Source organism: Cibotium barometz, chromosome 8, assembly GCF_041138505.1.
Source record: "Cibotium barometz isolate CiBa-2024 chromosome 8, ASM4113850v1, whole genome shotgun sequence".
In the NCBI taxonomy this organism is placed as follows: Eukaryota; Viridiplantae; Streptophyta; class Polypodiopsida; order Cyatheales; family Cibotiaceae; genus Cibotium; species Cibotium barometz.
Window position 1 is genome coordinate 28,420,705 of NC_141053.1, and position 27,295 is coordinate 28,447,999.

Genomic DNA, 27,295 nt, shown 5'->3' on the forward strand with positions numbered 1-27,295 from the left:
GCAGTTTTACATGAGAAAATATGAGGAATAATACTCTTTTTCATGAAAAGTGCCACCATGCATGTGTATGTGCATCCATGCCATCCCACCTGGCTCGTTCCATTGTGGGAGGTGTGGAGGAAAATGTCATAGTTACATCTGAACTAGTGTCACCATCCGAAGAACCTACACTATCCTATGCTAGCAAAATAGAACGTACATCAATGCCAATGACGACATTCCAAAGCCCTTTGGAAACCAATACATGATGCACCATATATGAGTACAACAAGTAGCAAAAAGAATCCCAAATACATCACTGCTTTCCATTTCAGCCAACAAATAACTAATCTCTACACAAAATACAAATATCCCAACTACCTATAAGTGTTGTCAATGCCCATTGAATGCAACTGAGATGGTAGTAGTGTTGAGAGATGTAATTGCAGTGTTGTGTGTATGTGGGAAAGCACCCTAAAGGTGCAAGATATTGTGGCAAGATAGGAATGCCACATGTAATATTGAATGGTGTGTGAGTGTTGACCAAAAAAGTGGAAAAGGGAGTGCCACATGGATAATGACGTGTAAAGTGGGATAAGGCTAGAGAGCCTATATCATTGTATGGTTCATTTGAGATATGAATAGAGCTATTGTTGAGTGTGCAATATTTCTCTCTCTCTTGGAGTTCTTAGTGTGGTTTAATCCACCTTAATTATGTTGCTTAATCATTGTCTATCACCATGATCAATCCCATTTTTGGGTTGTTAACATGGTATCAGAGCTTGGGTGGGCTCTTGGTCATGGTGAATACTTATGTATAGTTTCTTGGTTATGTGTTTATTAGATTAAAGCATTATTTTTAGTTATTATGAAAAAAATTATGCACACTCATCATTATGGATTGCATTTGGAGTCTTGCAAGCTGCTCATGGAGAGTTAAAGATTATGGTGCTGCACGGAAGCTGAAAATGGATATTTTTAGCAAGTATGAAGACTATGGAGTCTTCGGTGTCATCAAGGAGAAGCTACCAAGGAGATTTGTGAAGGTATTTTGGTGTTTTTGCCTCTAATTTGGTGTTTGAGCATGGAAGAATGCTCGTATTTGATAAGGGTTGCTATGTGATGGGATGAGTACATCCCATGGCTCTTGCAAGTTGGCAAAAAGAGCATGTGTGGAGGTGAAAGGCTTGTCCAAGAAAGGGGCAAGCATTGTGGGCAAGGAAAGGAGCCCATGAATGTTCACATCAAATGGAGGGATGTGCTGATTTGCTCTCATAAAAGATGAGCAATGTTCAACGGAAGCAAGAGGAAGCTTTCACAAAGTATATCATCTATGGTTTCTTATGGGAAATCAATGTGGAGAAAGCACCCTTGGAAGAATCTTGGGCGTAGAATGGCGATTCAAGAGCTAATGTTGGCCAAGTCTTCATTGGAAAATTGAATTGGCAGCTTGTTAGTGATCACATATAGAACCTTATGGTGGAGGTTAATTGAGGCAAAGAAGATGCATGTACACACTGGAGTAGCATGCAATTTTGGAGCTCACTTTGGAGCTTGAAAGGGCTGAAGCGATGGCCAACATTAGAGAAGAGGCAAAGAGAGTGGAAGACAAATTAGCCGTTAAACTAGAGATTACTAGGTGGTTAAAAGGAGCTCTGCCCAAAGGAAAACTAGGAATTAGTGGGTGAGAAAAGACTAAGGATTACTGGGGGTTGAAGCACCCCAAAAAACCCAAGATGGCAACGTGCTTGTTATCAGCATACAGTCAGCAGCACCCACTAGAGAAGAGAGATGGTCAATAAGATTCCCATACTGAGAAGCCAGTTGGTCGAAATAGCACTTGATAGAGGAGGTCATGCAGGTGAACGCGAAGACTAAAGAAGAGAGGCATGCGAGCTAGGAAGTAGCGTCAAAAATTAACGCTACAGAGAGATATCCATGGCGGGATTGTGTGGAAATTGGGCAGCTATGGTCTCGCGAGACAGAGATATGATAGAAGTATGTCTTACAAAATTGGTGACGAAGTCTGGATCTTACTGTGCTTGATTCTAAAGCTGGTGAAGAAAGCCAACGATTGCTACAAAAGTAAGCTCGCCATGGAAGCTTGGAGGAAGGTATAGTGATTCAGGTAGTAGTGTATTGGTGAAAGAACAAAGAAGACTTTGTGAAGTGGGTCCCAAGCAGAAGACCTGCAATCTCTGAAAGCATTTGATGCTCATAAAAACACCCAGCACAGACTGTAGCGCAGTAGGCAAAAATTTATTTTCTTAAAGTTTTAAAAGACCTTTAGTACACACTCCATATAAAAGTGGTTTCACACTCAAAATGTCATTCTCTTTGAGAGTTTTTCATATGATGTTAAATCTAAGTTGTATTTGTTCACAAGAAGATGATGTTCCTTCCCACATGTGCAAGAGTTTATGTAGCCCTAAAATATCAAGAAATTATTGGCATTACAAAAAGAAAGCCATGGATGTTGATTATTTTTTTTGAGATGGGTGCCCTGCCCTTGCATAGTGCATAAAAAGGATTGTACTCTCTCACCCAGATTTTATGAGGGTCCATTGCCCGGATTTGGTCAAAAGACATTGTATTTTTTCACCCATGAATGAGAATGGTAACCGTACCCGAGCTTGAAGCTCAAAATGAGGATTTTTTTGTAATCACCCACCACGGTATGAGGATTTTTTTGTAATCACCCACGGTATGAGGGTTGCCCTGTGCCCGAGCTTACCAAGAAGCTCAAAATGGTTATTGTGATGTGTGCATGAGCGATGCCCGTGTGAGGTGCATGCGCATGGGTTGGTTTCCACCCGAACTTCCATGTTCAAATCGGACTCAATGGTTCCGCTGTGAGCGAGTCAGCTCAAAATGGACTTGGTGTCTAAGATGGTAGACACGTGCACACATGTTTGGTTGATGGACACTCCAATGTATCATTGAGGGGGAGTGTTGATGAGAGGTAGAGATTGCGTTTGTGCAATGCTACATTGATATGGGTGATGGATGATGGGTGAGTTGTAGAACACCTCGATTAAGAGGGAGTGTTGAGAGATGTAATCGCAGTGTTGTGTGTATGTGGGAAAGCACCCTAAAGGTGCAAGATATTGTGGCAAGATAGGAATGCCACATGTAATATTGAATGGTATGTGAGTGTTGACCAAAAGAAGTGGAATAGGGAGTGCCACATGGATGATGACATGTAAAGTGGGATAAGGCTAGAGAGCCTATATCATTGTATGGTTCATTTGAGATATGAATAGAGCTATTGTTGAGTGTGCAATCTCTCTCTCTCTCTCTCTCTCTCTCTCTCTCATGGAGTTCTTAGTGTGGTTTAATCCACCTTAATTATGTTGCTTTCTATCACCATGATCAATCCCATTTTTGGGTTGTTAACAAGTAGATCATTGATGATGAAGGAACTACAAAGTGTATAAAAAATGGTATGAGTGTAGAGTGTGAAAATTGTAACTTAGTAGGAATGCAAAAATCGATGATAATGTTAATGATGCTATTGAAGCTATTGATGAGATGAGCTTGAAGATGCGATGTCAAAGATGACGAGGACCCTGTCTACACACCAAATGCTACTCCAGAGTGCAGAAAACCCAAAATCAAACGAAGATAGTTTAAAATGACACTCCCCCGAGATGGTTGTGAAAACCTTATAGCATGCAAACGAGTTAACAACACACTATAGGAAATACATTCTCCACCTAAGAGGATACCTCAATGTAAGGCAATCAAAAGAGTAGCTCAAGGAGAAGATGGCAAGGGTCGCTGAGAGCCAAGAGAACCTTCTTTCATATCAATTAATGGAGTGGAGATCAAGGTAGAAACACACACATGGATGTAGCAAGCAAGGAGAGATAGATAGAAGTACAACACACAAAGTAGATTGATGAGAAGGAGTGAAGTACAAGTGATGTGAAATGATAAGGTCACTTACACGCACTCATAAGAGTGTGTACATCTGCGCGGGGGGGAAACCTCCTAAAGAGAGAAAAAGTGACCCAACCCATTAGGCTATGTCCACACATCATTACCATATAAATGGCTACAGGAATTACCCCAGACATATGATACAAAATATCCTTCTTGGCTGCACCATCTTGGGTCTCCAATCATCATCACAAATTTGGAATATGGGAAAAGCTAGTAAACAACATGACCATCAACTAGTTAAGTATAGCCATGTATTAGAAAAGTTAAAGCTAAAAGAGGTAACAAAGCCATGCACTCTACCTACAAAGAGAGCTAATCTGGTGTTCACAATAGGTAGACAAAACCACGTGAGCACTGAGTTCCCATATGTACAACCAAGACAAATACTTTATTATGTTGTGTTTATGGAATCACGATACTTGCATCCAATATCTTCTTTGGAACCCATCATTGACTTGTCTTTGTCTTTTCACATGTCCTCCCCCTTTTTTGTGGTTTGGGCCCCTTTTTATGCATCCAATATTTTCTAAGGAACCTATTATTGAATTATATTAGTTTTTTAATGAAGGGCCTCCCCCCTTTCTTCGTGGTTTTGGCCCCTTTTGTTCTTGGTTATTCTCACTTTCATTAAGAGTCTGAAGTAGCTTCTAGATACCCAACTAGGGTAGTAGGGAAGGCAAATTGGTTTCTTGGAATTTTGTGGTGTAATCCCCAGAGTGGGTTTACCTCTAGGTATCCTTGATGACTCAAATCTTCATGCTTTGTGTATGAAGTAGATCCAAATTAAAAAATGGACACAATTACTAGATCTCAATGACTTGGGTTAAGTGTTTGCACCTACAAGATTATGTTGTACTCACCTAATTCTACCAATATCATGTGTAAATTTATCCTATCAAGTATTATTAGCTTTGAAAATCTAGAAGCTTTTGATTTAAAAAGTTTTTGAAGCTTTCAATATTTGGATTGATTTTGTCAATATTGCTTGTGTTTGGAAGGTGAGGTAGACAATCGCATATGTCTTGTGCAAGTTAATCTAAGAAACATGAATTAAGAAAGGGTACAAGCCAAGGTAAGGTTTGTTGAGTCTGCAATGATGTGTAGCCATTATAACTCCTTTCTAATGTATATTTCATATCACGGCTCTCTTGGCACGAGCCTCTCCAAAATTTATGATTTTGCTACATATAAAGGCAGTGGAGTTTGTAATGTTTAGAAACTTTTGCCTCATATTAGTAGATGCATGGAGCATCAAATATTACATGTTTATGTATCTAATTAATGTGTTCATCATCATGTATTTCCTCGTGATTGTTATGAGAGCTATCCTTAGTTCTTTATATGGTCTGATATAACATCAAAGTCTTAAAGTTCCAGCGACTTAGACACCCATGTGTGCAGGAAATCTTGATGGCCCTTTCATTATTTTGCGCTTGTGTTTGGTTCTTACCCCTATCATGAATTACCATTATTGCTCTAAGCCATGGTCTTCTTGTCCTTGATCTAGGTCCTCTTCTTCTCAATACTAACTTCACAATCTCTTTCTTGGCCTCTTGAAGTAGACTCCACCTCTTCTTTCTTTGATTCTATCATCTTCTTTGCATCTAGCATCACCTAAATCATTCCTTTAGTTTCCATAGTGTATACTCCAATGTTGTGTGTATGAGGAAACAACCTTATCTCTTATCTTTCGTGTAGTACAAGTTGTTTATTTCTTTCCCTTGATCCTCATAGCCACCACCACCCATTTCCCATGCCATGTTTGGCTATTGGTGTTGTATTGGGTAGTGAAGGAAATTTTGGTAGAAAAAGTGGTACTCTTTGGGGTTTTACGACTATATTTATCATGTGCTTTTAGCAATGGTTAGTGGCCTTGGGATGTGTTGAGTCATTGAAACTCCTTCTTTAGATTCATTGTGCAGTCCTTACTGTAGTTGTTCTGCAACCCCTCTCCCAAGTAGCAGTTCTCTAAAAGTTTACTCCAATGAACTTTGTGATTGTGGCCTGAGTTAGTCTTGAAGCTCTAATTTAGCTTGTGAAAGGTACTCGTTAATGGATCCAAGATTTTCTTCTATACTTTTCGAAGATCTAAGTATCACACTGGACCTCCGCTTTGTGAATTCCTTTAATCTTGTGATTAATGTGTACTTAAGAAACCTTAGCCACATACTAACGTGCAATCCCCTTGATACTACCAAATTTTGTTAACCCAATTGTCATGCATACACAAATGCCTTTTATAGAGTTTGCAATCACTAGCTACATCGACAGCTACTCTATTGAGGTGGCTAGATAAGGCCTAAGGTAATCCACTAGGTATTGGGTCAACCCATTCCTCTGTCTTTAAGCTATCACACCTAGAAGAGCTAGTGTCAAATTAATGAGAGCAGTGACAACACCAGTATACCTATTCCTACTATTATTGTTCTTCACTTCAAAAATCCTATTAATGGGGCTGATAGATTATCTCAAAGTCTTTCAGCTCAAGTGCTCACTGCTTGAGGGTGAATCCAAGATTAGAGCTATGTATGCCTTGCTTATATCTCTATTGTAAACTTTGATGAATAAAAATTGGGATCATGAGCGCGAGTGTGAGTGCAAGGTGGGTGCGCCACGAGTGTATGCAAGTGCAAGTGTGAGTGCAAGTGTAAATGTGGTTGTGAGACTATGAGTGAAGTGCAAAGAATTAGTGTTCACCCAAGCATGAGGAGCGTAATAGTAAGGCTACTCTACTCTCCTCCCTCCTCCTCCCTCAAGGTATATGCTTCTTGATATCTACCCTTCTCCAAGAAACATAATGAAAATGCAATGAAAGATTTATGTACCATTGAACTCTCACAAGCCTTTCCACAATCCCCTACTTCCTCTTGATGTCTCCTATTCATCTCTATGCATATCACTCTTTCATCTCTCTAGCTCCATTTTGTCTTCACATGCTCATGGTTTACTCCACTGTAACTGGAGATCTCAGCCTAAAGCTTAATGCAAGCCTCAAAGCTTCCTTCTACTTACAGAAACCTCAAATCTCAAATGAATACCACAAACTCTAGAAAAACCAATCAGACAAGGTCATAAGAGAGCTAGAACACTCCTAAGTATCATGGAAGCTAGAAATTCCAAAGAAGAACCACATCTAGAGAGTAATAAATTATAAAAAGCACAAGGAAAGAGAGCAAGAGAACTCCCAAAGTTGAAAAAACCATGTAAAAATCCATTGGAGTGTAGAGAATTTGATGTATATACAACTTAAGTTATGAACATCCACGCTTGCTTCTTGGACTTTAACCTAGCAATTGCACCTTTACCTCTCAAAAGAGGGGTGCATGGTTTGAACCAGGCATGTATGTTTCAGTACCCTCTTTTGCATTAAAAAAAAGAGTTATGAACATTCACTGGCCTATTACTTTTTAGTAAACTATATATGTACATTCACTTGTCCATTACTTAAAACTCACTCATTCCATAGTCTAGTCTCTAACTCCTTATTAGCAAAAGCACATCCTTAGACATATTGTAGTGCTATTACGTGTTCTAACATTACAATTTCCCATTATAATAAAGCCCAAGCCAAAAATGGCTTCCTGCCATGCCATTGGGCTCATTAACAAGAGCGATATGTTGTGGCCAAGATGGCACTTGCTGCCATTGGCAACAAGTATTTGGGTGATTGGCTACACCTTACATCTCTTTTAGCCAAGGAGCGGATCAAACTCTGGCCTTGTGTGGGCATTAACAAGAGCGATACATTATGGCCGAGATGTCCCTAGCTAAAAAAGATGTGAGGTGTAGCCAATCACCAGATTACTTGTTGCCAATGGCAGCAAGTGCTATCTCGGCCACAACGTAAAGAATAACTTCATGTAATTTGAGGTTAGCGAAAGAGGTGCAAAGGATGTTTGTGCACCTAAGATTGGAAGGATGTTGTTAAGAGTGATATCTCAACACAAAGACGCCTCAATTGAATAACACATCCCTTATGAACTTAAGATCTTAAACAAAGACGCCTCAATTGAATAAGACATCGCTTAGAAAAGACCCACTCTATCCAATTGGCTTCACCCATATGGATGTAAGCTGTTAAGGGAAGAAGTATGTTTTACTCTTGGCATGGGCATGGGCTAATGCTATATGGGCTTGTTATATGCCTTCATTAATGCCCAGACAATTATCGTGTACGGATAAAAATAGCACCAGAGACTTACATAAGCATCAAGGAGTGGGATCATAACTCAATGTGTTGAGCCAACCTTTGTGGATCTTAATCTAGACTATCCCCATAGGTGGGTCTAGGGCTGCCGAACTTTGTAGGCCGGTACCAGGACGGTACAAGATGCGCATGATGATGGTCTGACTGCGAGGTGGTCTGATGATCTGAAAGGTGTGCATCTCTCTAATCTCGGAGGTGGTTCAGTGAGGTAGAGTTGAGAGGTGAGTCCACCTACTGTTTTCCTTGTGGCCCAAGGGTTTGCAGAGTGCTCTGGATACAGGATGATCGTGGGCAGGCAAGGACGTCACAAGTATGGCTTGTCGCAGAAAGAAGGTGGGGTGCTTTCAAATGTAACACGAGACTCTCTTTTGGGATAGAGAGTGACAGGGTTCGAAAGCATAAAAGCCAACAGTTAACCCAGCCCAAGAGAGGCGTCTTTCAAGGGGGTCTTCTGGATGATGAGCATAGAGGCCTTCCATTGTAGAAAAGGCCTTGGGGATGGCGGCTTTTAATGTAATCATCCCTTCAGGTACAAAAAATGAGCCAAATTTGACATTAAGCAAGTTTGAATTCTGTGGAGATAGAAGAACCAAGTCCTTTTTGAAATGTAGTACAAGAAACAGGAGGGGAGGACTTCAATGTCAAAACGTGTTTAAAAAACCTTTACAAGGGTACCACAAGCATTGCCTGCCTCATCTATTGGTATCCTCTAATACCGTCCAGCATCTTCATTCTATGGGCATAATTGATCAATTATAGAAATCCTGTCTGCATCTTTGACTCCTTATCCTTCATGGCATTAATCATTCGATCTGCATCATCCTCTCTACCAGCTGCAACATAGATGTTTGAGAGTAAAATATACGGCGAGATACTATCTGGATCTAGCTCAAACATGCGCTTTGCAGCACGTTCCCCTCGCTCCACATCAAACTGCTTTTTGCAGGCATCAAGCAAACTGGTCCATGTTACAATTGTAGCTTCACATGACATACTCATGATTACATCCTCTGCTTGGCCCAGCCTTCCAGATCTTGCCAAAAGATCGACCACACAATTATAATGATCCACAGTAGGTTTGATGCCGTGATCTCTGCTCATGGAAAGGAGGTGCCGAACACCCTCATCCACAAGACCAGCACGGCTACATGCAGAAAGAACACTCATGTAGGTCACTTTACTTGGGCAAGGTCCTTCCACCTGCATTCGCTCAAAAAGTTGCAAAGCTTTCTTGCCCTTCCCATGCTGTGCATACCCAGAAATCATTGCCGTCCACAAAACATCATCCGGCTCTGTAATATTGTCAAAAATGTTCTCTGCATCTTCCATACTGCCACACTTGCAAAACATATTCAGAACCGCAGTATGCACAATAGCATCCAACACAAAATCGCTGCCGACCAGGCAGCTGTATATGCGCTTGCCATCAGCTAGGTCTTCTTTGGTGGCATGTGCAGAAAGCATGCTGACAAAAATGAACTTGTCAGGCATCACTCCTTCCTGCATCAATTGATCAAATAATACGAGAGCATGCTTGGCCTGGTTACACAACACATAAGCTGTGATCATGCCATTCCATGACACAGTGTTTCGCTCAGGCATCTGGTTGAAGATTCTCAATGCATGGTCCAGTTCACCATACTTGCCATACATATTCACGAGGGCTGTACCCAAAACAAGGTCTGACTCGAAACCACTCCCTGCAAAGCAGGCGTGAAGTCGCCGTCCTTCGATAGTAACAGCCTCATTGGCACAGGCATCAAGAACACTTATAAAAGTTGCCATGTTGGGCATTACACCTTCTTGTTGCATTTGTTTAGAGAAATAAAGGGCATCTTTCCCCTGCCCACGCTTAGTATGGGCTGCAACCATGGCATTCCATGACACCACATCCTGCTCGTTCAACCTGTCAAACAACCCCCTTGCATCATCAAGATTTCCACACTTGCAGTACATGCTAACAAGAGTATTTCCTAACAAAGCATCTGAATCAAATGCATTACCGATGATACGAGCATGCAAGCGCTCCCCTTGGAGGAGTACTTCTCGGCTAGAGTATGCCAGAAGGATGCTGGTGTAAATAAACTTATTTGGCAACACCCCTTCACCTAGCATTAACTCAAAGAGTTGCATGGCTTCGGTACTCTCTCCATGCTGGCTACATGCTCTGATCATGAAGTTCCATGAAAACTCGTCCCGGTAAGGAATTGATGCAAAAAGGCAGCGAGCATCACCCATTAGTCCACAGTGGGCATACATCTGTACAAGGAGGTTTTGAAGGACCACAGCGTGTTCAAGGCCATCTTTTATGATGTGATCATGGATAAGCATCCCAGACATACCTGCAGTAACCTTCCCACACCACTGCAGCAAGGCGGCGTAAGTACCAGGACGTTTCTCGATGGACGGAAAGCTGATATGATCCAAGGCCACCATCCTTTGCTCTGCATCCAAGCTTCTGGTCATGTTGCTTGATGCAGGTACATGGACTCCTCTGAGCCTTCTGTGAAGAAACTTCTGCTCCTTTTTGTCAGCACTGTTTGATGTTGAGTACAAACATGCTCCATGAGCAGCCCTAAACCTACTGTGAAGAACATCACGTGCCCTTCTGGTACCGTCCCTTAATGATGACGGTCCACTGTACGACAGTCCATGTGCTCTCCTGAGTCTAGTATGTCGACATTTCTCTGCATCTGAGACCAAAACTACACTGCATAACGTTATGGCGGCAAGCTCACATCTTCCCAGAGGCTGTGTACGGCCAATGTCTGGATGGCAATGAGGGCTTCTATACCGGCCATAAAGCGAGACTCTCCCAGCAGCTATTAACATGCCTGGCTAAAAAACTCGCCTGCTAGGCTAGCCATCTGCTGCACACATCGCTAGCTCTTTCTTCTAATAACGGAGGATTCATTAAGATTATGGTACCTCAGGCTCATAAATTAAGAAGTAGCTCACTTGTATTCATCACATACGTCTTGCTCTCCTGTTCAGGCAATTTGTATTGCTCTGCTCGCATTAAATAATGACAAAGGTGAATAAGTTGATAAAAGAGGGGATGAGAAGAGATTGCACATTGGCATCACTTGATTTTTTGCATTTACTTGGGGGAGCCTTCAAGCATACTAGGGAAACCTAAGATATGATTCATATGATGCAGGTCAGCATTGGTGTGGATTTGAAGCCTAAACAGCTTAGATTTGGGCCTAAAACCAGAAGATGGTATCTCAAGGAGAAGTAGCTGGATCATACATTTGTGGCATTCATAGAAAATCATGTGGGGACTAGGCCTACAGTTAAAATTTGGTCAAAAAAGGGGGATATATTGGAAAAGCAAACTCCTAGAGGGTGTACTACTGAGGCTATTATGGAAGCTTGTATTCAATTGGAGTATCAAATTTCTAGGGGACAATTTAGGTTTGTTTTGGAGGAAGATAGATGGAATCTGCTGTGTAAACTTCTGAATGAAGTGTTGTAATTAGGGGGTGTGTTCAGTTTGTAGTTTTGGTTGGTTTAAAATCTCTAGATGTAAAATCAGTTTTGAAGTAATATATATACTTACTATTGGTCCCCAAAAAAAATGATAAAGGTGAAAACCTTAGGCAAATTGATAACTTTCTATTTTGTGAAAATAAAAATCTCATGGCTAGGCGTATGCTCCTCCTTTCCTCCACTGACTTGTCCTCTTGTGTAGAGAGGCACAAACAGAGCAAGTGAGACCTCACAACAGATATGGTGCATGGGATGTATTTTTTTGGCGAGCATTTTTGGTGTTGAGGCGAGCGGTTTCTCTCTCTACTCTTATTGTCTCTATCTACTCTTTCTCTCTCTACTGTCACACCTACGAGATGTTGAGCACTAGACACCATGGGCCACAATCATTGCAACTCCTTTACAAAGACACCATATTATGATCTAAAACTTCCATTATATTCCAAAGTAAATTTACAAGACCATAGCATTACATGTGACAAACACCTACAAGATGTTGAACACACACAACAATACATGAAAGCATGTGTACACAATGTTCTTTACTTCCATAGACCACTATCATTGCTACTTCTTCACAAAGACACCATAGAGAGATGCAACGTTCGTTATATTTCAAAGCAAAATTGCAATATCGTAGCATATTATGACAAACACCTACGAGATGTTGAACACAAGCAACAATACATGAAAGCATTTTGGACCTCAACTACCATCTTGGCCTTCTCCATATGCCCTAAATTTGCAATGAAGGTGGCAACTTCTCCTTGAAGAGGAGCCTCTTTTGCCTCTTCAATGATGCCAAAATGTCTCCATATCCCAATGGATGTTGCTCCTTTCACCTCCTCTAGCATGTTTTTGTCTGCAAGGTCTACCACTTTCTTTGTTTGTGAGCTTCTAGTAGAGCTCCTACACTTCAGACATTGTTGTCCATGTTTCCATAAGGGTATCCGATCTAGGTTCTTTTTCTTTGAGGGGCATGAAAGATTGAAGAGCTTTACTTAAGATGCTTACAAACATAGTAGTATTAGAGGGATTGCTTAGATGAACTCATGATAATTGAGTTTATGCCCAACCTATTGTTGCAATATGAAGATATAAGGGGAGGGTGGGGTGGGATATGTCCCTAGAAGAAGGGTACTGAAACATGGCAATCTCTACTATATTTATAAGGTCTCATAAATAAAAATAACCATTTTAAGCATAAAAATAATTATTTTAAGGTCTCACTCAAACTTTCTTTCTCTCTTTCACTCACACTCTCTCTCGTGGCCTTGAGATCTCTATCCATCTTGCTCCATCTCTCTCAATCATCAATTTAATTACCTAAACGGTTACAACAAAAGCTAAAACCAATGCCATTGGCATAATATGAGTGTACAAGAGTGTATCACAATAATGTCTAAAACAATATATTTCTTTCATTATAAGTGAGTCAAATATATCAATAAGGACGCCGCGGGTTCTGGTGGAAGAAGGAAGGTGGCTGCATACTACCAAATGGTGTAGATGCTTGGCCTCGCAAGTTCAGGACGTGGTGCCCATGATGAGGGCATTGTAAAAGAACCCACGGGGGACATTAGTGGCATGACATGTTAATATTGGGGCTCCCTTGGAACACCAGGTGGCCATGACGAGGCACTTGACCTTGTTGTTCTCATGGGTACTAGGACGGGTGGAAGATATGGGCAAGGAACGTATGGAGACGATGTCCCCACGTCCCTTTGCTGCTCTTGTCGAGCGTACTCACTGATGTCACCCTTAAAAAACTATTAACCCAAATCTTCGAGAATGTACAAAAGTGGTTGTAGACACAAACTAAAGCACACCTTGTCGCTCTCCATGCTGATGCAATGTCGATGCAGTATCCTACATGCTCTGACAAGGGTCCCAGTACTACTGATAAAGCAATCTAGGACTGCATCCCCTTGATCAGTGAATGTCCCGAGTAACCACCTGCCATAGTAAAATCTTTCTCATTAGCATATATAAATGGATGACAATATAAAAGACAATAACTATATGATGATTACACTACTCGAAATGAATTGTAATGAAGTGAGTGCTCTAATTACCTTGCGAAAGTTGCTATGCTCAACAACACCTCGGATGGGATTCCCGTCCGCATCGAACTGGTATAGTGAGGTTCCCTCTTGTAGTTTTGTTAACCCATTCCTAGGGTTAACAAAAGCTACTACCATTATCTTACATCAAGGAGTCAAGGTAGATACACAAAAAGGTCATACATTCAAGATATGAAGCAATGGTGTCCAAATCTACAACCTAGATGAGTGCTCGTAATGGTCTGATGAAATACTTATGGTGATTCCCACTTCAAGAGCGTGTGGTAGTAAGTTAGGATGAAGTCCCAAGTGATGTACTTCACGGATATATTATGAGAGTAGTCATTGTAATAGCATTAGGCCTCTCATGAGCCTAAAGTGCTCGGCCGTCCCCCCACAGTTTAAGTGAGTGTGAACACTTATGGCCATGTATATAAGTGAAAATCTCTCATAATACAAAGGACTCTCCCATTGTGCAATAGAGTCTTTCTCTTGCTAATCCTCTTGCTAATCTCTTGCTAATCTCTCTCTCTCTAAGTGAGTGTGAACACTTATGGCCATGTATATAAGTGAAAATCTCTCATAATACAAAGGACTCTCCCATTGTGCAATAGAGTCTTTCTCTTGCTAATCCTCTTGCTAATCTCTCTCTCTCTAATGCATGCTAGTGAGTGGGTGTGAGTGAAGTGAGGTAAGAGGAGGGACGAGTACACGTAGTGCAATGCGGCGGTGTGACAACGCGCGGGAGGCATGGTTGAATTGCTTCTCAAGGAGATGTGGAGCTTGGAGACCTCAAGGGTTATGAGTTTGACCATTGGAAAGATCCTCAACGACAGTTGCAGTTCACCAGGTAATCTCTTGTTGGATGTGTTTCAAGGGGGGTTTGGGTGAGCCATAACATTTTTGACGTTGGAGAATCATCCCTTGGCTTTTCCCATAGTTTTCCTCGAGGATGGCCATTTCACGAGTGAGAGCCTGTTCTAAGCAGTAGCAGGGCATTGATTTGCACGAACATGAAGACACATGTTGTATTTTTTTAATGGGATCGTCCAACCACAAACTTAATTTTATGGAGGGAAAAAAAGCTCGACCACAAAAGAAAACCTCAAAAGGTGAATCGTAACTTGTACTGAAGAAAAAAGTATGAAGACAACAAGAAACCTAAAACCAAGAAACCCAAAAAATAGTTAATGCTACGTATATTCTCCTCCCAAGACCAAAAAACAGGTGACCATCAACTTTTGCCATGCGTTTGTAGTTAGCATCCCAAAATTTGTCAATGCATATTCGGACATCCAACAATGCCCTATGGCTCTGCAACATTTGCATGGTAGCGAGATGACCAGACAATGCTTGAAACAACTCCACTTTTGTCAAAGCTTGTTGGTGTATAAACTCATGCACAACCGCATCAAGATTCAGCACCTACAAAAAAACATAATACATATGTTTGCAAGGGAGGTACATCTCATGCTTTGCTTCCCTCTTTTGGAAATCTGGACAAGATCAGCTTGGGTAGTCAGACACATTCACCACATAATTCACTCCAGCAGCACATGACCCCTCTGTGCTCACATAAAATATGTGTAATTTATTACAGATGACAATGTCTTCTTGAACCATGCTAGCTGAGATTGAATGATCTTTTTGTACACTCTCTTGGAATTCTTTAGTGAGCCTCTTGCGCCAACGTACAACCTTACCAGCCCGGTACTTAGTCCTACAAGATCTTGCATGTATTGGTGATAGGCCTGACCCTACTATCGAATTTGGATTATGTGGGATGGTGCTATCCGTCTCCAAAAGAAACCCTGCTTTATACAAATCGGCCACCTCCTCTGCTGTAAGGTTTGTACCTTCTGCACCTGGCCAAATACCTAGAGTGGGTCCTGTGGTGGTGCAATCACCCACTTGGTGTCCACGTGCTAGCAATGTGTATTCACATTAGCACAGAACCATACAAATCCCTCCTGAATGCCACCCGAGGAACCATCATGTCCCAGGTAAGTACGTCATCCCCAAAAACATGAGGCACACCACCTTGTGGATTAATAAAGATACCGCAGCACTGCTTTGTGTCTTGCAGAAATCCAAAGCATGTAACTTTAGACTTAGGTTATGCCTGTCTTATCCCCCATAGTGTTTTCACTAGTTTCTTCTCTTGAATGTTGGTCTATCTGAAAAGATGCAGGGGAGAAGAGAGCTTGAGCTCTTGCAAGCACATACACACACTCACAAAACCCTAAAAGAGAAGAGAGCTTGAGCTCTTGCAAGCACACACACACACTCACAAAACCCTAAAAGAGAACACACAAGGTGAGAGGCTGAAAATCTTCTTCTTCTTCACACAACACTCAACACACCATATACAAAGATAAGAGTACACACTATATGAAAAGGTACTCAACCAAATACATACTAGGGTTCTCTATAGTGTGAACCCAACTAAATGAGCTGGCGCTATAACTATGCCAGTCTCTAGAATGGCTGTCACACAGCCTGTCATCCCACTGGCCATATATCACCCATGATCTCACCAACCATGCCAGTGGTGTAAGTGTGGGGATGAGCTTGATATCTCAACACTCCCCCTCGAGCTCAACTCCATCTCATGTACACCAAGCGAAGCCCTGAATCTGCGGAGCTTCTCTGTACCCAATGCTTTGGTGAAGATGTCAGCAACCTGATCCTGTGTGTGCTGACATAAACAAGGTCAACGTCTCCTGCCAAAACCTTCTCTCTGACAAAATGGTAGTGGACCTCTATATGCTTCGTGCGAGCATGAAAAACTGGGTTCCTAGCCAACTATATACTGCTAATGTTGTCACAGAAAATGACAACTTGTCTATCTACTGATAGACCCAAATCTACAAGTAGCTTTCTCAACCAAGCTACCTCACATGCTGCCATAGCAGCACCTCTGTACAAAACGTGTACTGGATAGAGCAATTGTAGGCTACTTCTTGCTGCTCCAAGTCACAGCAGCACTCCCCAAAGAAAACATGAAGCCACTAGTAGATCTTCTATCTGAGATACTACTAGCCCAATCAGCATCTGTGTACCCATGTACACATATCTCTGTCCCAGTTTCATAAAATAGTCCACAATGCAAAGTAGACCTCACATACCTCAGTATGCGTCTCAATGCATCCAAATGCGGCTTCCAAGGAACCTACATAAACTGACTCACCAACCCAACAGCATAGCTCAAATCTGGCCTGGTGATCGTCATGTAGATCAAGCTTCCTACTATGCGCCTATACATAGTAGGATCCTCCAAAATCTCTCGTGAATCTGCACTCAACCATTCTGATCCAATGGCACTGAGATAGGCTTACAGCCTGTCATACCATACTTGGACAACATGTCCAAGCTATACTGTCTCTGCAGTAATCCAATACCATGTGGTGACCTAATCACCTCAATGCCTAAGAAATATCTGAGCTCCCCTAGATCCTTCATCTCTCAAACTTCTCTCTAAGCAAGATCTTTACATCAAAGATCTCTGCATCATGGTCCCCCGTAATGATCAGGTCATCTACATAGATGACAAAAACAAGTGCAACCCCTCTATCACTGTGTCTCACATACAGCGAGAAATTTGCATTGGCTACACGAAAGCCAATAGTGACAAGATATTTAGAAATCTTGTCAGACCATGCTCTTGGTGCTTGTTTTAAGCCATACAAGGCTTTCTTCAACCTACAAACATACTCGGGGTGACTCACATCCTCATAACCAGATGGCTGCAAACATATACACCTCTTCCTGCAAATCCCCATGCAAGAATGCATTCTTTACATCCATCTGATGTAAAGACCATTACTTTGATGCAGCCACTGCTATCACAACTCTCACTGTTGCCATCTTGGCAACTGGGCCAAAAGTTTCCTCATAATCAATGCCATATGTCTACGCATATCCTTTGGCTACCAATCTAGCCTTGTACCTACTTATGCTTCCATCACTGTTATGTTTTACTTTGTACACCCACTTGCATCCAATGGCTTTCTTGTCTTCAGGCACTAAATCCCAAGTCTCATTTCCATATAGTGCATCCATCTCCTCATCCATAGCTTTCTCCCAACACACATTTCCAACAGCCTCATCAATGCATGTGGGCTCTACAACCTGCACAACTTTTGCCATGTATGCATAGTGATGTGCCACATAACCATCATAGGTAAACCTCTGCACAGGATTCTTCACTCTCCCAGATCTTCGGAGCTTTGCATTCATGGCTTCCATAGCCTTCTTTACACCACCAGGTATTCTCATAGCTGGTATCCCAAGATCCTCATCAAGGCTCATCTCAGAGCCACTAGACTCTCCATCAACATGAGAATGCCTTGCAAAAATGTCAGGCATACTAAGGGGCTTAACCACTTTCTCTTTTCCTTTATGTGATGTACTAATCACATTTGCAAGACTGGTATTATGACGCAGCCTGCCACTCCATGGTCTATCAACTGAACCACTAGATGAGGACTGTCTTGGTCCACTCAAAGACCATGATTGCTGACTTGTATTCTGTGCAACCACATTTCCACTCACATCAGCCCCAACAGCTTCTTTTTCTCAGCAACATACCAGCTGCTCATCTCATCAAAAACAACATCCCTGCTTACCCTCAACTCACGTCGTGTAGCAGGGTTATAGCACCTATATCCCTTTTGCTCAAAGGAATACCCAATAAACACACATTTTTTCAGCTTAGTTCTCAGTTCATCTGGCACATGCACATATGCAATGCATCCAAAAACTTTCACATGAGGCAAATCAGGTTTTCTACCCAGTAAACCTCTCCTCTCTGGAGTTACATCATGTATGGCTACAGTTGGAGTCCTGTTCATGATGTAAACTGCTATAGAAACAGCCTCAGCCCAATAGCTATGCGGCATGTTCTTCTCTCCCATCAATGCTCACACAATCTCAGCAATGTGCCTGTTTTTTCGCTCAACAACTCCATTTTGCTGTAAAGTGTATCTCTGCATGTAAATTGTCTCTGAATACCATTCTTCTGCAAAAATTCAAAGAACTCATTGGAGAAGTACTCTCCCCCTCCATCTGACCTTAGGCACTTTACATGTTTCCCTGTTTACTTTTCAACCATAACTCTGAAATTCTGGAAATGAGTGAACACCTCACTCTTCTCCTTCATGAAGTATACCCACACTTTCCTTGTGTGGTCATCAATAAATGTCACATAATACCTATAGCCTCCCATAGACATGGTCTTCGTAGGACCCCATACATGTGAATGCACAACATCTAGTGCATTTCTGCTCACATTTTTGTCACGTGGAAATACATGCTTTGTTTGCTTTCCAAATTGGCATGCTTCACATATTTTTTGCATACCTTCAACTTTAAACCTTGGCAGCCCTCTCACAATTCCTTTAGTCTGCATAGACTTCATTCTCTGCACATTCACATGTCAAACTCTTTTATGCCAAATGTCTGTGTCGGCAACAATTCCTGAACCATTTGCAAACATCGTAGCACTCACTTCAGGCATGTTTACATTCAATGTAAACATTCTGCCCACTCTACTGCCTTTTACAACCGACCTTTTATAACCGACCTGCACTTGTCTTTAAAGTCTTCAACATAACAACCATCAGGGTTAAACCGAACCTGCAAACCCTGCTCAATCATCTGGCCAACTGAAACCAAACTCTTTGTTATTTTCGGAACATGAAGTACATCTGCAAGGTACTTCACTTTGCCATCCTGCATAGACAATGGCACATCTCCAACATGGGAAATTGGATGAGCAGTGTCATCCCTTGTTTCCACAAAACCTAGTCTTTCAAGGTTTTTCATCTCCTTGAACCACTCCCCATGACTTGTCATGTGGTTTGAAGCACCTGAATCAACGTACCATACATCATCTTTATGTGCTGCTTTAACATTTTCAGACATGGCATTAACGACATGCTGCTGCATAACAAACAACCTTTGATTATCCTCATTGTTTCTGCTCGAGGATGCATAGTTGTTTTGCTGCAATTTCCCATTTTTCATGTCAGCCTGCTTCTTATAACAATCTGCCTGCACATGTCCAGGCTTACCACAATAAAAGCATCCACGTGTATCATTATACTGCCTTTGCCGATTTCCACACGACCTCTTTGACTCCCACTGCCTCTGAATTGGCCTCTTCCACCTGCGTGTTGTTGTTGTTGTTGTGAATTCTGGGACTGTTGTTGTTGCTGCTCTGCTGGCCATAATTCTGATTACCTGTTCGGCCACCTCCTTGGCCGCATCCACGGCCTCCTCTACCTTGTCCTCTTCCTGAACTTGTGTAGAAGGCCTGTTGCTCTGAACTGTTTTTGTTTTGTGAAGACTGTTGGTCTTCACCCAAGCTCTTCTCTTCTATAATCAACATAAACACCAAATTTGTGAAATTGGGAATGTTTTCCTGAGTCTAAATAGACGTCTTGAACGTCTTGTATTGTGGCCTGAGACCACGTAGACAGACTTCCACCTTATCATCATCATCTACTGAAACACTAATAGATGCAAGGGATTCCACAATACCCTTGATCTTCAATGCATAGTCATTCACAGACATACTCTATTTCTCCATAGTATGAAGTTCATTCTTCAACTGTATCTTTCGTGCCTTGGTATTCGTTTCATAGAATTTTACCAAGGTGTCCCACGCCTCCTTGGGGAACACTCTGGTTTGTCCTGCACAAACTGCTGTATTTTCTGCAACGGTACTGTACTACACTCAACTGTCACAACTAGTGACCTCAATGTGCATACATACACCCAATGGTGGCAACTGTTTGACCTCCTTGCAGTACATACAATGTCTGCACAACCAATCTGTCTTCCTGTAGTTCTTAAAATAGAGTTCTACATAGAATCGATGACTTACCCACCGTAGTGCTCGAAATCGCCTGCTTTCCGAAAAACGGAGGTCCTAACGCGCCCGAAATGCGTTTTCGCCTCGAAAAATTTCTGTCCGTGTGATAGGACAATATAGTTGCCCTATAGCTTTACTCCCGCGAAGAAATCTCCTCAATCAGAGATCGTTTGCCGGTGCCTCCCATAGAGCTCCCGACAAGGGTGTAGTCGCCAACACAAATAGGGAAGAGTAGATGAAGCTCTTACCCTCGTAGCGCTTCTTGTGCTTCTCTTGCTTGCAGAGCTGAGCCCTTAGTATGAACCAAGCTCTGATACCATGAAAAGATGCAGGGGAGAAGAGAGCTTGAGCTCTTGCAAGCACACACACACTCACAAAACTCTAAAAGAGAACACACAAGGTGAGAGGCTGAAAATCTTCTTCTTCTTCACACAACACTCAACACACCATATATAAAGATAAAAGTACACACTATATGAAAAGGTACGCAACCAAATACATACTAGGGTTCTCTATAGTGTGAACCCAACTAAATGAGCTGGCGCTATAACTATGCCAGTCTCTAGAATGGCTGTCACACAGCCTGTCATCCCACTGGCCGCATATCACCCATGATCTCACCAACCATGCTAGTGGTGTAAGTGTGGGGCCTATCCCCCAGGCGGGTCATCAGTTTCCACCGCCTCACTAGATAAGCTCAATATCTCAACACTACCTAGATTTCAGAGGTGTTGGAATAGCCGGTACTCTTTTGTTAACTGTCACAGTCACGTACTCCGGCCTATGGCTATCATTCTCTAGCACAATACCTAGAGATGCTAAGATAGGTCTTTTACGTTTTTGCTCCTGGTCCATTTTTAGGCTACCCAGATTAGCCTCTGCCATTGCACTATGGGTCAAGTCAATTATTCTTTTGCTCGTTGAATCCCCAACATTCTTTGAAAGGAAGCGCTTCTTGATTTCTTTCTTGAAGTCCGGGTTCAATCCTAGTATAGCCACCCACCAAGTATGCATTACTGTGTGCACTCTGCAACACAACCAAGGAAAGGTCAACTGCAGTAGCCTCGTACAAAGACAATTACTTCTTATAACCAACAACTGCTCACATGCTTGAGTGCTTGTTTTCAGAAAGGTTCGTGGTCAGCATGAAAGGACTATCTTTGTCTTGTGCCAAAAACCAACAACTCCAATGCAGTGCACGCACTTCCCAACATGCAAGCCATGTTTTCATTGAAGGAAACTCACCCTCCACAACATGTCCATTTCTCCACCACTGTTGTAAAGCTTGTTTACAATTTACTGCCACATAACCTCCGAGCTTGCATTCTTCCATTTTTTACATAGGGCCTTGTGCTCCTCATGGAACGGTGGTTTAATACACTTTTTTGTATGACTCACCATGCTTTGCTCCCAATGAAATGAACATGATCATTCTTTTTCTGGGTTACTCTTTCCTAAAAAAATAAACGGAGCGCACTGCAATCTAATTTGCACCAGCCACCACCATAAAACCCCTGTTAGCATAACCATATTCCTGCACAACAACATTCAACATTTTCCAAAATTCTTTCTGAGCATATCTATCCTCCACCTTAAATTCACATGTAGCAATGGTTAGAAGTTCCTTGAGGAAAGGATCATGAGGAAAGGATCATAAACAAAAGTCCCCATTATAGACCAACCTTGAACACGATGCACGTGATCAAAATGCACCCACATCTCTAGCAAGTTACCACCCGGTCTCATTTTGTTCACCAAGTCTACTCCACTCCCATGACCGAGAGTTGACATTTTGAAAACATGTGGTTGCATGTCCAAACCCAACTTTCATGGGAAAAGAATGCTATGCAAAAATGGATAACCAATATTGCTTTTCAAATCTAGAATGGCTTTGAGTCCTCTCGAGCCACACACATTGCTCCCTTTTTCTTATTGAATTTATCTCTGAATTCTCTTCTTATCCGACAGCGAAGTCACAATCTTAAGTAGGTCATTCAACTCCTTGTTACCAAAATATCCTTCTTTCCCTTCATGTTCTTTAATCAAAATATCCAGGACTAGCTTTTGGGCCACACTCACTTTGACTTGCTTAGGTGTCGCATATGCAGACTCCCCTTTGCATGCGAGTATGCTTTATCTTCAATTATTCTCGTTTGTACCCTACTAATACCCTCTGCACATGGATGGTTGTGGTAACCCAAATGCATTGCACATCTTGTATAATTCTCTTGATCTTTTGGAACACAATAATATATGACAGCAAGACACTGCCTCACATAGACTACACACAATAGTTTCACTATCTTCTCCAAATCTCCCAACTTGAGGCACCTTCCGCACTCTCCCAATCCAGTGAGCCTCGTTCCACAACTGGAGCTACCACAATGTGTGGGCACTCCAGATTATAGCAATGTAAGTGACCTGCACACCTGCTCAGTTGCACTATACCTGCAAAGTAATCACTTGAACAAGTAACATAGTCTGCCCATACATGACCATCATGTTTATGATCCATTCCGTGCATTAAAGAATTGTGCCCAGAGGAAGGGAGCTCAAAAGCAATATATCTATCATAGGATATAGGAAGCTCATCAACAAAAACTATTTGATACACACTTTCAAATGCAACATGTATACTGCTCCCTCTGGGTTGAACACGAATTAGATAAAAAACACTCGAGCAATGAAAAGAGGATCTCTGATCCACCACATTATATTTCTTCACTTCTTCCTCTTCATCAAGCACCACCAAGTTGACAGTTTGTAACCTAACCTTATAAAATGCTTGAACATCTGCATCTAATAGATATCCCTCTATCCCATCAGCAAGTTCCTGAGCTTCAAGCTTTGTACTTTTTGCACCCAAAGTCATTGGATGCAGAGTGAACCTCTTGCCAGAGAGCGTAAAGTGTTCTTGAATTTTCGACAGAGATATCTCATTGTATCTTTGGTTGGAACGTATAACAAGCTTTGTTTCAACCACAAGACCATAGATGGTCACACACCAAGCCATTGCAGGTATGAAAATGGCCAAATGACTTGTATACGTGAGCAAGAAAACGCAGGAAAACCAATATGATGTGTGTACACCTAAGCTCACAAGAAAATTCTTGGTTACAAGGAAAACGACAACGAACAATTTATTACGGTATGTGAAATTAAAGATAATATTTTTTTAAACACAAATACCTCTTTCTGATATTTAACAATATAATATCAATATTTTATTTATTCATAAATTCAATTTAAAGGTATTAAGTTTGTTCAATATAGGAACCCAAAAAATATATATTTAAATAAGTACAATAAATTAAAATAGTAAATATATATGTGTACCCATAGTTATTCATTTATGCTTTCACATAATCATATATAATAAAATTATACCAACACAATCAAAAAAATAATCATACCCAAAGCAAGAATATTTAAATAGCTTTATTAAACTGGCTTTTTTTTATAGCATCTCGAGATTGATCCAGCTATTACAAAGAAAATGTGGCCACAATAAATAGAATGTGGCAAACAATAACACACAAAAACTCCCAGGAATGATTGCGCGGCCACACAAAAGATATGCAGACACTTACAGCCAATAGTTATGATGACACTAATGGGCCGCGCAAAAGTTAAAACTATATTGCACCTTCAAAATTTAAAAATACCTTCAAAATTAAAATTTACAGATATAAATACCTGTAAATTTTGAGAGGTTATGGAACAAAAACCTTCAAATTTAAGAAAATTATTTATTAATAATTTCTTAGATTTGTAGGTGATGGAAGTTTTGGGAAAATAGTTTTTCTCAAGCACTACCAATAGTTATTTTCTCAACCCTTTCGTTAAAATATCCTCTTTCTAAGAAAAAACGGAGGTGCTCTTTGCATGCGTTGATCCTTCTTTTTGCATGCTTGATTCAGTAGCTCCCTTCTTGTGTTAATTCAGAAGATCTTTACTTGCCCATGCATGCTCCTTGCGTGCTAGTTGCGTGGATTTAGAAGCCGCGTGCCCCTTTGTGTGCTCCTTGCGTGGATCTGGAAGCGTCGTGCCCCTCTGTGTTCACCCAAGCAAGAGCTAGTTCTGCATATTTTGCAAGGTATGTAATGCTTTTCAATTTAAAAAAAAGGGGTTGGAAGAGGCCCACGTCGGTGCGGGCCACTTCCAGCCCCTTTTTTTACGTGTTTTTTTTCATGCTACCCAGGTCTGCCCATCTTTGACATGGACTATTTATGCTCCATAATATTAGGAAGTTTCCAACATGCTTGTCTGTGTAGGCCATGGCCATACTATTGGGAAGCAGCTCGCGTCGACATAGGCTACTTCCCAACGGTGTTGCTTTGGCCCACAAATGCTTTGGTGAGGTAATTGTTACTTGAACCATGTGACCCGGACCATCAGCTTGTTTTATGTCTCAAGGTTTGACATCCCCTCCATGTAATGAGAGGGGTTTTGGATTAGCAAACTTGCCCACTCTGTATGATGGTTTACCCATGAAGACTTGTCCTTTGAGTTGAACACATCTTTATGCACACTTAAACCTATGCCACCATAGGGGTAATTGTTACTTGAACCATGTGACCCGGATGGATTGAAAGCATGTGAGGTATGTGTCACTTGATTGCCAAGGCCACAACCACTAGGAAGTAGCCCGTGTCGACACGAGCTGCTTCCCATTGGTTGTGGCCTTGGCAAACCAATGTCTTAGCAAAACCATTCTTTGGTCAGTATGGGATGGTCACCTTGATAGGATCAGATCCCAAAAGGAGATGCAATTTAAAGGCCAGAGTGTGTACTTGAATGGTCATGGTGAGCAACCAAAGTATACCCATCAGAGTATGTGCACGATTAAGGCTATCATTATACGAGCTAAGACTGTTGCTTGAAACACATATAAATAGTCTTGGATTATGGTTTTTATTGCCAAGCCATAAGAAGTCCAAGGCCAAAACCATTGGGAAGCAACCCGCGTGTCAACGTGGGCTGCTTCCCAATGGTTATGGTCATGGCCTTCAAATGGCCATGGCCTTCAGATGGTTTTGGACCAGGTTGCCTTAATTCACATAGTTTTGGACCAGGTTGGCCTTCCGATGGTTTTGGACCAGGTTGACTCTACTTTTTTTGTATCTGGTTGGTGCCAACATTATATGAGATATTACATAATCTACATTATTGAAGTTGCCTGTGTGACTAGATGTTGGTGTTGTATTTGTGGTTTATTTAGTACTACCTAAATGTGATCTTGGGATAGCTTCAAAACTTGTGATGTATGGTCAACTCCTTGTCGCTTGTTGGGATAATGTGTTGGCATTGTTATCTTGATGGGATTGGAAGTCATTGGCGTGCTTGGTTAGAGGCTCACTTGTCCTATAAATAGAAGCCTCCCCCTTCGTAAAAGCTTAATGGTGTTTATGCACTGTTACTCTACTCTCCTGTCCTGAGCCATCTACATTGAATTTCTTAATAATTCAATTGATTCAATTGTTTTTTGCCCAATCCTCTCCAAACTGAATCGGTGGGGCCACTCTTGCTTCAAACAAGAGTAGAACCCTCAATCCCTCAAGCCAAAGGAGAGCTTACAAGCTTCATGTAAGCTAATTTTCTTACTTATTTACAAATTTTAAATCTATGGTTTTCTTGATTTTTAAGTTTTGTATTTGATTGAATTAAATTCAAATGCTATGCCTTTGATAAAAAGGCATAGCATTTGAATTAAATTCAAAGGCATAGCATTTGAATTAAAGTCAAATGCTATGCCTTTGATAAAAAGGCCACCCCCTTCTCTTCTTTACATTCTAACCTTTCTCAATCCTAGAAAGATTAACTAAGGGATTAATTAAACTCTTCTTATTGTTTACTCTCTTGAATTTAGAAAATTATATAGATTAGAGTTCTATGAATCTAATTTGGGTCAATTTAAGTTAAAAATAGAATGATAAAAATGAGAAATGGTCAGCCATATAAAGGAGGTTATGGCAAAATTTTCCAGAATTTTGTGAAAAAGAAAGTTGGTTTTTATGTTATTCCAAAAGAGTAATTCCCACCATTTTTGCATATCCAAAAGAAATATTCAAATTACTCCATGTACATATTCACCTATGAATATTTAATTATTAAAATTGATTTCTATGCATAGAGAGATGCATAATGGAAATTTATTTTATTATAAAAGTGTTATTCTTATTAAATTTAATTTCTATGCATAGAAAGATGCATAATGGAAATTGTGAATCTCGCTGCTTGGCCTCTTGAAATTCTAGAGGTGTCCATCTCCTCTTTAGAGGCATGTACAAGGGATGAACTCGTTGAATTGGTGGCGCACACATATATTCATGGTTGTATTCTCGAATGGTGAGGAACTCCTTTCTCCAGTCTGGCTGTATGCCAAAATCTTCCAAATTGGGGTGTGCATCATCTGTGATAATTGTTGTATATCCCCCTCTTGTGTGGACTGGGTGAGCCTTCCTCCACCTACAAAAGCAATAACTGATCATAAATGTTACCATTCTGATTTCCAACAGGTCAGCCAATTGTGGATTGGCTAACTTGGTGTGCTGTGCCACATTAGACCACAAGGTGCCCTCTCCACCCAAAAGTAGCAGTTCTTCTAATTCCGGGCGAGGTGCTCAGAGAGGGTAATGTACATAATGTTGCTTTGTTGGTGTGACATCTGAGTAGGCCTCTGGTAGAATCCTTCGAGTTGGCTCAAATGGTGTTATTTTACATTAACACCTT

General features: G+C 41.3%; 1 protein-coding gene across 1 annotated transcript; it reads right to left on the reverse strand.

The window, feature by feature from the left end:
* Positions 1 to 8,679: 8,679 nt before the first annotated feature.
* On the reverse strand, positions 8,680 to 11,228 carry LOC147636116 (putative pentatricopeptide repeat-containing protein At3g05240). The gene has a single exon (XM_086801556.1). It carries the CDS (start codon positions 10,961 to 10,963, stop codon positions 8,885 to 8,887), a length of 2,079 nt encoding a protein of 692 aa, XP_086657682.1. The 5' UTR covers positions 10,964 to 11,228; the 3' UTR covers positions 8,680 to 8,884.
* Positions 11,229 to 27,295: the final 16,067 nt, after the last annotated feature.